Genomic DNA, 11,003 nt, shown 5'->3' on the forward strand with positions numbered 1-11,003 from the left:
AATTAGCATCACGTTTGAAGAAATATAAGTGAAACGCTTTATGGACGTTTACTTTTGTACAAAGAAGGAAGGCCTGGTAAAGCATGCATCGACATCCTGAAAATTAGTTATGGCCATAAATGGTTTAATTGAAGACAGCAGTTTAAAATATGATATTGTAAATCTGCAACTCCGTTTCAGCCCAGAGAATTTAATTTGGGGGGCAGCGGAACCCTCCGCTGTAAGTTCATTTGCAACGCTGCAGAGCGAGCCCCTGAGCTTCTGACAATTCGCCTACATTAATATTGATGTCGCCTGTGCAATCTATTTCTGTTATTTTTATGGTTGTTATTCTATGTCTGCAAAGGTCATTTAAATTATACTGCGGCCGAAAATTTGTTTCATAAATTTTGATATAAATACTAATTACACCCTCTCGGAGAGCCAGCAGGGTAGCGTTCATTTATCACGTTTATACGACCTGCAATGACAGAAAGGGAAGGCAAGGGAGACTGTAGAGCTGTTCCCGAGATCCAGTAAGACTGGCAGGAGAGGCAGCAGGTTGCTGGAGGGTGAAGAAGAAATTCCTACCACAATGACTGAGATTTAAGAATCTTTAATAAGGTACGAAAGGTTACCAAACAGTTCTGGAAACTAAAGTGTACATACGAGTTCTTCTAGCCATAAATATTGAATAGCTGTAACATGGATAAACCGGCCCTTTACATGCGGATAAATATGGAAACTAGGAATTATATACATTATGTGGTTGTATCTTTCGCCAAAAGCCACGGACAGTAATAGTTTATATCTTTTTTTAATATCACTTTACATAAACAAATGGAACAGTTTGACACGCAGATCCAGGCTCGTACTATACGAATTCTTGACAGGACGTGAAACAACATTTTACTGCACTAAAGTACTTAGACTTTGGGACGAAATGTTTGCACTTTATACAAAAAAAAGCACGTTAATACCAACCATATTCTGTTAGGTCGACGTGGAGACTGTAATCGTACAAAGTAATTCACATTTTGGTACACATTTACTAGAACATTCTTGCCATTCAGTACAAACAGTTGGCTTTCGGCCGCCCAAGCCCTCCCCCTCCCCCCACCCGCCCGGCCCCTCCCCCCTCCCTCAATGCAAAGACCACAACGCCACGATCCCACCCGCCCGCTCCAACCGAGATATAACTATTTACAGAATCCAACAGTACAGTTTTAAGCTAATAATTCTGTATTTACAAGAAAGCAAAGCCAAAAAAAAAAAAAAAAAAAAAAGGCCCGAAGCCCCCCCGAGAGCCGCGGTTCCAATACGACCAGACACCGGCCCTGGGGGCTGGCGGCATTTGGTCAGGCGACCGCCGCCTCCTCGACCCCCTCCGGTCCCCCCGCTACCCAGCCGCTGCCAACACAAGGAAAAGAAAGAAAGTGAAAGGAAATTTTTAAAAAGGCTCGACGCTTCCTCTCTCAGTCCTGGGTCTACTGGCAGATTTTAAAAAACACAGGCTGGCGGGGTCTGTTGGGGGCGGGGGGAGCTGTGTGGTTCCCAGGGTTCTTTCGGTCATAGTGTGGCTACGAGTGTGTTCAGTCTCTTAAATAGGGTTTTGTTCGGTGTTTTGTTTCTGGTTTTAAACGTACCATTCGTTAAAATTGGAAGAGAGCGCGCTGTGGCCGGCCGTGTGGTGCACCGCCGAGGAGGAAGGCGACAGGGAGCTGGTGGTTGGGTTGTCTGTGGAGGGAGACACAATGGTGGGCGGCGTGGAGGACTCGTAGCCCGAGCTGGCTGCCGGCGACGGCTGCGAGCCCTGCGAGGACGATTCGTGGACCTGCGGGAATAAAGTCGAGTTTTTACGGAGATAAAACGCCAGCGCGGCGGCCGCCCGGGGCGCAGTGAACTCGGCCGCGCGCCCCTCTCCTCCCGGCGCCCCGGATCCCCGGAGGCCCAGCCGGCGGGACTGGGGCTCGCTGCCCCCCTCCCTAAGTCAGGCCGAGGCCGCACACTCCGGGGACGGACCGAGCTCCTGGGACTCAACCAAGGCAAAAAAAATAAAGTAGGTCTGGGAAGCGGGAGGCTGGGGTCTGGGACGATTCCCTCCCTCAACTTTGCCTGCCCAGGTTTAGGAGAACAGATTCTTCAGGCTTGTGTGCAGAGCGCTCCCCAGCTCTTCAGGCCCCGGGCTGCCAGCCCCAGTCCGCAAACCTCACTCGAGCTGCCTACAACCTGCCTCCCTAGCTCTTGGCCAAATTCTGTTGATCCCTTTACTCCAACGCTCACTTCTTTTTTGCATTTATTAGGAAACCGTGGGTTTAAAAAGGCCTTGGGAGTCCCCCATGCCTTTTTCCAAGCTCCTGCCCTGTGTGTCCAGCGCCACTCAACAGAGCGGAACCGCAGGCTCCCCGCCTCCTCTGGCTCCTGTTGCCCGCGCCCGGCTACCGCTCGCCGCCGCCTGACCCCGGCCTGAGAGCCCAGAGGGCTCCGGCCTCGAAGGCGGGCGGCGAGAGCGGGGCGATTACCTTCATGTGTTTGCGCAGTGAGCTCGGGTGCGTGTAGGACTTGTCACACATCTTGCAGAGATAGGGCTTGTCGCTCGTATGCACGTGCATGTGCTTCTTGCGGTCGCTGCTGTTGGCGAAGCGCCGGTCGCAGCCCTCGAACTCGCACTTGAAGGGCTTCTCCCCTGGTGCGAAAAGGCGAGAAAGAGAGGCGTGCCGATTAGAGCAAATCCCTTGGCCTTTGCAAAAAAAAAAAAAAAAAAAAATACACACACACACAGAGACACACACACAACACACACACATACACACACACTCAACCAAGCGGAAGGAGTCAAGCCAAATTAAAAAGCCACGGTACAGGATGACCAACTTGACAAACCCAGGACTTCGGTACAGTCATAGACCTTTATAAATATTTTTAAACTATTTTAATTCCAAATGCAACTAGATCTACAGTTTATTTTAAGGGCTGTTTGCGGTGGTTGTTTTTTAATCATTAATAATAATAAGTTTGTTTAGATCTTAGAGTTGCAGGAGGTCTGGATGCTGTGTTTTCTGCCCAGGACAAGGGGTTGCTTCTTCCTAGCTCTAGTTGTTGTGTCCAGGTTTGAGTCTCCAGCTGTTTTGCCCCTCTCTCCTTCCCCCCACTCCCAACATGCACTCACATTTTATAACGTAATTTAGGACAGAGGTGGGGGGTAGTAGTGATGATGGGGAGCTCAATGCCACAAGTGCTTCCCTGATACAATAAACCCCAAGTTCCCAGTGTGGTTCTCATGCATCACCCAAGAAAATCAGAATAGCAAAGGAGTCCAGAATCTCGGGCCTTGTGGGCCTTGAAAGGCCCAGAATGCCCTACCTGACCCTACCCTGCAGCCTTGAACTCTGAGAACTTTTTTTTTAAGATATCCTTATAAATATTATCACTGCCTACTTGATTTTTCAAGGCCAGCTCTGGCTACCCAAGATTTAGAAAACCACCTGGCAGAATTTAATTGACCAAAAGGACTGCCAGGCCTTCTGCTGAGCCCCCCACCCCCACTCCCAAAGACCCCCTTTCAGACCAGGCACTAGAATTGGCTCATCAAATATTTATAAAGCCCCCAAAGCCTTCTCAGTCCCAAATTACTTCCTCCCCTCCCCAACCCTTTTTTGTTTATTCCTTTCTGGTTTGTTCTTTTCTACACCCCCTAACCCTGTCCCCTCCGTGCCCTCAGCCCCTTCCTTTGGGAAAGTGCATGCAGAGGGATGCTGGCCCCAGCAGCTATTCGATTTGTCCGCAGCTGGAGTGGCTGGCTCCTCCGTCGCCAGCCACCTCTCCTGGTTTTCCAGCACCCTAAGGTTCCACCAACCCTGGCTTGGCTTTTCATTTCTCTCGGACCTTTATATTCCTCATGTTAAAAAATCTGTATCCCCAAATCCTTGTCCTCTGCTCGCTCTCTCTCACTCGCTCTCTCTGGTTTTCCATAATTTCAAGCTCCAGGCTAAACATCAGCGCACACTTGGCTGAACCTGACCCCCGGACGCCCCTGAGGCTGAGATTCTGCCGCCAGGCCTCCGACTTTTCGGATTTGGGGTCCCAGGCCAGGGATGGGGACTGGGGTGGGAGTGGAGGGTAGGGTCGTACAGCGTTTTCCGTACCTGTGTGCGTCCTTTTGTGGATCTTTAAGTTCTCGGAGCGCGCGAAGACCTTGCCGCAGCCAGGGAAGGGGCAGGGGAAGGGTTTCTCGCCCGTGTGCACGCGGATGTGGTTGACCAGTTTGTATTTGGCTTTGAAGGGCTTGCCCTCGCGCGGACACTCCTCCCAGAAGCAGATGTGGTTACTCTGCTCCGGGCCGCCGACGTGCTCCACGGTGACGTGCGTGACCAGCTCGTGCATGGTGCTGAAAGTTTTGTTGCACGACTTTTTGGGGTTGGCCAGCTGCTCCGGCTCGATCCACTTACAGATGAGCTCTTGCTTGATGGGTTGGCGCATATAGCGGAAGAAGGCGCCGGCGCCGTGATGCGCGGCCATGTTCACGTTCATGGGCCCATAGCCGTGCAGCTGTGGCGCGGCGTAGTGCTCGGAGCGCGGGCTAGTCACCTGGCCGTACTGCTCGGGCCGCGGGTACATGTCCCCCGAGAAGCCGAGCCGCATCTGCCCGTTGACCACGTTGGGCGACGCGTGGCCGGCCGCCTGCTCGTGAAGCCCCGGGAAAAGGAGGTGGCCCGCGGCGTCCGTGTGGCCGTGTGGGCCCCCGAAGCCTCCGGCCGAAGCGGCGAAGAGGCTGTGCTGTGCGCTGGCCGCCGCAGCTGCGTCGCCGAAGCCCCGGTTGCGGAACAGAAAGTCCCGCGTGGAGTTGAAAGCTGCGCTGGAATAGGAGCCGACGTGGCCAGGGTGGTGGTGATGGCCCAGGGCCGCTGCAGCCGCGTAGCCGGGCGCCTGCGACGTGAAGGCCGTCTGGCCGGCCGAGGCCAGCTCGTGCGAACTGGGGTTCAGCTTGAAGGCGCCCATGCCGTCGGCGAACGGGTTGATGCCCAGGCCCACGTCTCGCTCGGCCACGTCGCCCGCCGAGTGGTGGCGGGACGCACCAAAGGTGGTCACACCGATCGCAGGATACTGGGGGCCGGCGTCCAGGAGCATCGTGGCTGCTCGGGGCGAGCCCCGGCCTCCCCCGCCCCCCCCACCCTCGCCCGCCGAGGAGGGAAAACAGGGAGGAGGAGGAGGAGGAGGACCGGGAGGCGGAGGAAGAGGAGGAAGAAGAGGAGGAGGGAGGGGGAGTCCACCCACCTCGCGAAGTCTTAGCCTGCAGGCAGCGGTGCGGCGCGCCCCGGCGCCCGCCGGGCGGAGCGCGGGGAAGCCGGACGGCTGTGGGCCGCGAGTGCGGCGGTATCCAGCCTCCGCCGCGCAAACCCCGCTGGCCCGGCTCGCAATTTCTCGTCGCTCAGTCTCTGCCGTGAGGGCCCCGCGTCAAGGCTGCCCGGGGAAAGGCATGGAGCATCTCAGCCCCCCAAAAAACTTCCTCCCGGATTTGTAGCATAGAGGAATGTGCGCGCCGGAGCCGCGACTGCTCGCCCTGCCTCCGCCGCGCGCCCCTCCTCACTTCTCCACCAGCCCCTCGCCCTTTCTTTCCTCTCTCGCTCCTTTCGCTCAGGCTCGCCTCCTCGCTCTTTCACTCTCCTTTTTTTTCCACCCCCCCCTCTGCTTTTTTTTGCAGAAAAAAAAGAAAAAGAAAAGAAAGAAAAAGAAAAGAAAAAAGAAAGAAAATAAAAGATGGGGGTAGAAGAAAGAAAGAAAAAGCCAAAGAAAAGGCGCAAATCATGCACAATATTGTCTTTTGCGGTTTATCTTCCTGGGGAGAAACTTTCACCTCCTCAGCCGGGCGGTGAGCGCGAGACTGATAGCAGCAATCATTCCTGCAGATAAATGAATTGAAAGGACGACACCGTCCCCCCCTTGATGAATGGGAGCAGGGGGAGGCGTCACGTGCTGCCGACGCGGACGCCCATTGGTGTGCCCGCACTCCCCCCGCGCGCGGCCGCCGCGCCAACGGAGGGCGCGCAGAGGCGCCGCGCGCCGCTCATTGGCCCGCCCGCCTCATCAATCCCAGGTATTGTAAAGCTCTTGACATCCCCTTTTGACAAACAGGGCTGCCAGGAGTAGCAACTTTTTTTTTTTTTTTAGCCAAATTTTTTCCCTCTTCTCACGGAAATTTTTTTCCCGGGTTTCTTTTCCTTCTCGTAGTCATATACATCTCTTCCCCGTCTTCCTTCTCTCTCTCTCTCTCTCTCTCTCTCTCTCTCTCTCTCTCTCTCTCTTTCCCTCCCTCTCTCCCGCAAACGCAGCCCGGCTCCTGGATGAGTGGCGAGAGACTTCGCGCGTCTAGGAGAGCAGGAGGCGGGGATGGGGCTGGCGGCCGCAGCAAAGGCACTTCCAGAATGTCCCGATTCAGCAACTTTCTTTTCTTTTCTTCCCCCCTCTTTCCCCCTTCCAAGGGCAGCCAGGGAAGCTTTTGTTGTTTGCTCCTTTTGAAGTTTGCTTTCCTCTTGCCCGGTCCCCTCCGGTTTATGGTGTAAGGTCTCCGGAGCACACGGACACTCCGTTCTCTGGACTAGAGATGTGATTTCTCGGGGTAACCAGTGGCCTCAAGGTTTCTCACTGGTGTCCCATAGGTTAGACTTTCTCCGCGCCCTTCTTCACCCCCTCCCCCAGCAAACGCAGGTGCATGGGAGTTCTTAACTTTCCAGTTACTAAGGTCGGTGGGTTGTTTTTAAAAGGCAAACTGGAAGCGTCATAGCCGGTTTTCTCCCCCCCTCCCCCCCACCCCGCTCTCGTGTCTTCTCTCCCTTTTTCTTTTCTCCCCTGGCTGCCCCCGCCACCCCCCTCTGTCTGCACCCCTGTTCCCAACGCTGGCCCCTTTCATTCAGGTAAAACTGTAAATTTCCCGACACGCCATTGTTCCTCTGGGCTGCCCAAAGCTCCCTAGAGATCCCCGAATACTTTTTTTTTTTTTTTTGGTATTTAAATCCCGGATAGATAGGACCAATGTAAATTTTGTGACATTCAAACCTTTTCTAGTTCACAAATCAGTCACCCTTGTCACAGTTATTGAAATTCCGCAACTCGCCACACCAGGACGGTGGAAAAAGCGGGCGCGGTCTTTGTTGCCGACCAGGCTTTTGATCGCCAGAGAAAATTTACTTACCTTCAGATGAGTGAGCAGAAAAAGAAATAACACTCCCTTTGATTTAGTTAGGAAAATGCAGACATTTGGATTCAGTGCAAACATACAACACTCGCTTGTTTTCGCGATGCGGCCCTCGATTAACCTGTCTTTGCCCAGCGCAAAGTCTATTCAACAACTGCGCGTAGTTGCTTTTTGTCCTGTCCACAAAGAGCCATTGACTATATATTAAAATGATTGTTGAAAGGTAGAGGACTATGGCACTTAAAAGCAGGCAAAAAAAAAAAAAATCCCTGTGACTCAATCAATTAAGCGGAGCAACATTTATGCATTTCAAAAAATGCACACGGATGCGGGGGGGTTGGGGGATGAAGGTTGCATTTCTCCGCAGCTCTGTTTAAAACCCAGCAGCCGGGCCGAGGGTTTAGCCCAAGTGCCTGCATATTCATTAGGTCTAATTATTTTCTAGTAAGGAAAACACAAAAAGCCAAGAGTCGGAATCCTTCAATTTGCCCTTTGTTTCTAACTTCATTTGGCTTCTTTGCAGCTGAATCAGAGCCCTAAACTCTTTTTCCAGACAAAGAAACCTCAACTCATCCTTTCACAGGCGCCCCGTTAGGAAACTCACCAGTGCCCCGGGGAGAGGAAAATGAAAATGATTTTTTTTTTTTTTTTTTTTGCCCAGTCGCTAGTGCTGGCCGCACTGGCTGAGGAAGGCAGGGTCTGCGGCGGCAGCTCCTCGAGTTTCAGGTTTTCTGCTCTTCTCACCGATTAAATTCTCTTTTGGGGTTGGCGAGATGGGCCATCTTTTCCCTGAGCCCTCCAGACTCAGAAGTCGGCTTGTGCACCCGGGATGGTTTCCCGGTGTCAGGACCTTGCAGAGCACTTATGCTTGTGCTGGGAAATAGAAATTCGAGATGGGGAAAAAAAAAGAAAAGAAAATCAAATCAAATCAAATATTCTGTCCCCAGCAACAAGTCCGAGTCCAGCAGCTCAGCAGTTCAGCATTCCCCACCAACTTTGAGTGGAATGGAGTGAGGTGTGGAGGGAAAAGGCTGGGGCTTGAGGTTGTTTTTTTTTTTTTAACTATTGCACACTTTGTAAAAAAAAAAAGATATATCTGAGCCTCTCGTTTTTTCTGTCACCTACAAGGGGAAGTTGAACCTCACTTCCTTCCCTGGGAGTTGTAAAAGTCCTATCTGCAGAGAAGTTTTCTCTAGAGACTTACTGCTCTCACGGGGGTGAACAAATATTGAAAACCCACCTCGCCTGCCTTTCAAAAAAAAAAAAAAAAAACAAGGGAGGGGACCTGAGGGGGAAGGGCAGCCGTTGGGAGGGGGAGAGGGAAAAATAATTCTTCAAAAAAGAAAAGTCAGTCTTCTCCTCTCCAGTCCGTGGAAAAGCCAACGGGGATATTGACAAGAGGGTATTTTTAGGAAATACATCCAAATATACAAGGCAAGAGTGAATGTAAGGAGGAAAAAAAAAAAAGTTGTGGGTTGTAGAAGTTATCAAGTGGGATTTGCGGCGCTCTCTGCAGGAAACGCGAGCGGCTCCAGTTCAAAGCCACATGCACCAACGTGACATATAAGCCATTAAAATATCATCCTGACGGCTCATTTCTGCTTCATCATACATTCCCTAACTGCTTCCCGAAAGCTGGAAAAGGAGAAATGAAGGATGACCGCCTCGATGGAACCACAAAAGAGAGGCTTGCAGGGGTTTGTGGTCCCCCCTCGGCCACCCCGAAGTGATATGCAGAAATGAGGCGATCCGGGCAACAGGTGGAGCGGGGTAAGTGCCTGAGTCCAGGGGGCAAATAGAGGAAACCTGTCCCCACAACAGCCGGGTCGCAGGCGCCCTTACGGGGGCTACTAGCACCCAAGCCCCGCTGGGGGAAGAGGCCCAGCCGGACTTTTCCCCCGTCTCTCCTTTCATTGCCCCCCCCCCATGGATACAGGCCCCACCCCACTGCCACAAAGGGGAGGGGGGGACCCTTCCACGGAAGGGCCATGTTGAGGATGAGCCCATCCCTTCTACCCTGGAGGAGGAGGGAACAAGGGGGACAAATGGAGCTCCCACTGGCACGGGGACCAAGAGCAGCTTGTTGCCCTCCTGCCTTCCCTCCCTTCCTTGTAAATTGCCTGGGTGCCTCACAGTGGGCACGAGAAGGGGATATCACGGCCTGGAGCTTTTTCTCTAGGGGAGTGAGCAAGGGCAGGTGCAGGGAGGGGACCCCGTGTAGGCAGCTTCTCCACCCTGCCCCCACAGGGCTAGTGCGGAGCTTCTCGGCTTCTCCTGCCCAGGGTCAAAGAGCCAAATTAGCCAGGCTGAATGCAACGTGATAGAACTTCTTCGCGCTAACCTAACTGCAGATGCCGGCTGGGTCCGCCTTCGGGGCCGGCTTCTTGCCCTCGCTCGTCCAGGCGCTGCCTCAGGACACTGACCGCTGAATTGGCTCTCTGTGCGCGGCCAGCCACGGGTTTGGGACTTGGCTTCTTTTCTCCTGAATGCGACTGAGGAGCAGGCCTCAGCCCCCAGGACTCTGGCCACTATCTTAGGTGCGGGAGCACTGGAAATTAGAGACAAGTAAGGAGGAAATAGGGTTGTTGTGAAAAAATAGCTAACACTGGCTCAAAGGCTGGGCCTGAAAGTTTGAAGTTGATGAATGGAACATAGGAACAGTTGGCAGCTAGTGAATTTTAGGAATGGAGAGGAGGGTGTAGGAGGGCTGCACTGCCACGGGCACCAACTTCATAGGGAACTCTTTTTGGATTCCAAGGTCGTATTTCTCCCTAGCAGCATTGGCATGGAAGCTACATATATCCCTGCCCCGGTTTCCCTGTTGGTCTCAGTCTCATGCAGATTGAGGGAGGAAGCTTAAAGGGAGTAAATGTCTAGTCTGCAGGTCCCCTCAGCTCGGAGGTTGCCCAGCCATCAGCCCGCAGCAGCGGGAACCCAGGTTCCTCCCTCTAGGGAGCGGGACAATGAGGACCCAATCTCTCAGCTCAACTTCCTGGCGTATCAGGGCCACATAGAGAGAGGGGAGATAGAGAGGTACAGGGTGGGGTTGCAGCTGGAGGTGGCAGTGGGCAAAAGCTGAAGCCGGTCTCCTATGGCTGGGGAAGTCGCAGTCAGCCTCTAGGGCCTTTGCCGTGTTCTCGCCAGGCCCAAGCTCCCTCAGAGGGGCAGGCGAGCCATCTCTGCCTAGTTTGCCGATTCATCAGAGTGGAGTAACTCTGAAACTGAAGACCCCGCCTGAGGCTGACCTCTGACCTGGGGCAGGCCTGCTGGCTAGGTCGACCTCACAATGCGCAACCTTCCCCAGCCCCCCCCCCCCCCGCCCAAAAAAAAAAAAAAAAACGGTACCCACTGCCCCACCTTCTTGGTTCTCAGCCGGAGGGCACTATCAGTCACTGGGGCTCCCCGGCACCCTTTCCTGTCTTCTCAAGGTGCTGGAAGGAAGGCAGATTCCAAGTATCCAGGATATGCTTCCGACTGGTGATCTGATGGCTTGCTGGTGTGGGGAGATGTTTCAGGAACAAGTATTTGGGGGAAACCAAAAGCCGAGCTGTGTTGGAAGTGCCAATATCCAGGGCTGGTGGAGACCTCAGGTCCAGGGAGTGTGCCCAAATTCTTCACCCCTGTTTCAGCAGAATAACTGGCATGCTAAGTGGTGTCAGAGTTTGAAGCAAAGAGGTGTACCTTGGTTCCCTGCACAGGCCGTGTGATAGAGCTGCTGCAGAGAACCTCTTGGGGTCCCTGTTGCTTGCCTTAGCCCGACCTCTGCAATATTTGTTTGCACGCCTGTGGGTTGGTAACACACAAAGGACTGACAAGACCTGGAGGCTGGAGT

The 11,003-nt window shown here is 53.4% G+C and overlaps 1 protein-coding gene and 1 long non-coding RNA gene across 2 annotated transcripts; both read right to left on the bottom strand.

Moving 5' to 3' along the window:
- Positions 1–579: 579 nt before the first annotated feature.
- Positions 580–5,433, bottom strand: ZIC1 (Zic family member 1). Its single transcript, XM_051818701.2, has 3 exons — positions 4,125–5,433; positions 2,502–2,665; positions 580–1,813 (listed from the first exon to the last, which is right to left on the bottom strand). The coding sequence occupies exons 1-3, from the start codon at positions 5,104–5,106 to the stop codon at positions 1,616–1,618; spliced, it is 1,344 nt and encodes a 447-aa protein (XP_051674661.1). The 5' UTR covers positions 5,107–5,433; the 3' UTR covers positions 580–1,615.
- A 2,356-nt stretch (positions 5,434–7,789) lies between these two features.
- Positions 7,790–10,712, bottom strand: LOC138849376 (uncharacterized). Its single transcript, XR_011388173.1, has 2 exons — positions 10,529–10,712; positions 7,790–8,044 (listed from the first exon to the last, which is right to left on the bottom strand). It is a non-coding gene; the product is annotated as an uncharacterized lncRNA (long non-coding RNA).
- Positions 10,713–11,003: the final 291 nt, after the last annotated feature.

The sequence above is a fragment of the Oryctolagus cuniculus genome, chromosome 4, assembly GCF_964237555.1.
Source record: "Oryctolagus cuniculus chromosome 4, mOryCun1.1, whole genome shotgun sequence".
NCBI lineage: Eukaryota > Metazoa > Chordata > Mammalia > Lagomorpha > Leporidae > Oryctolagus > Oryctolagus cuniculus.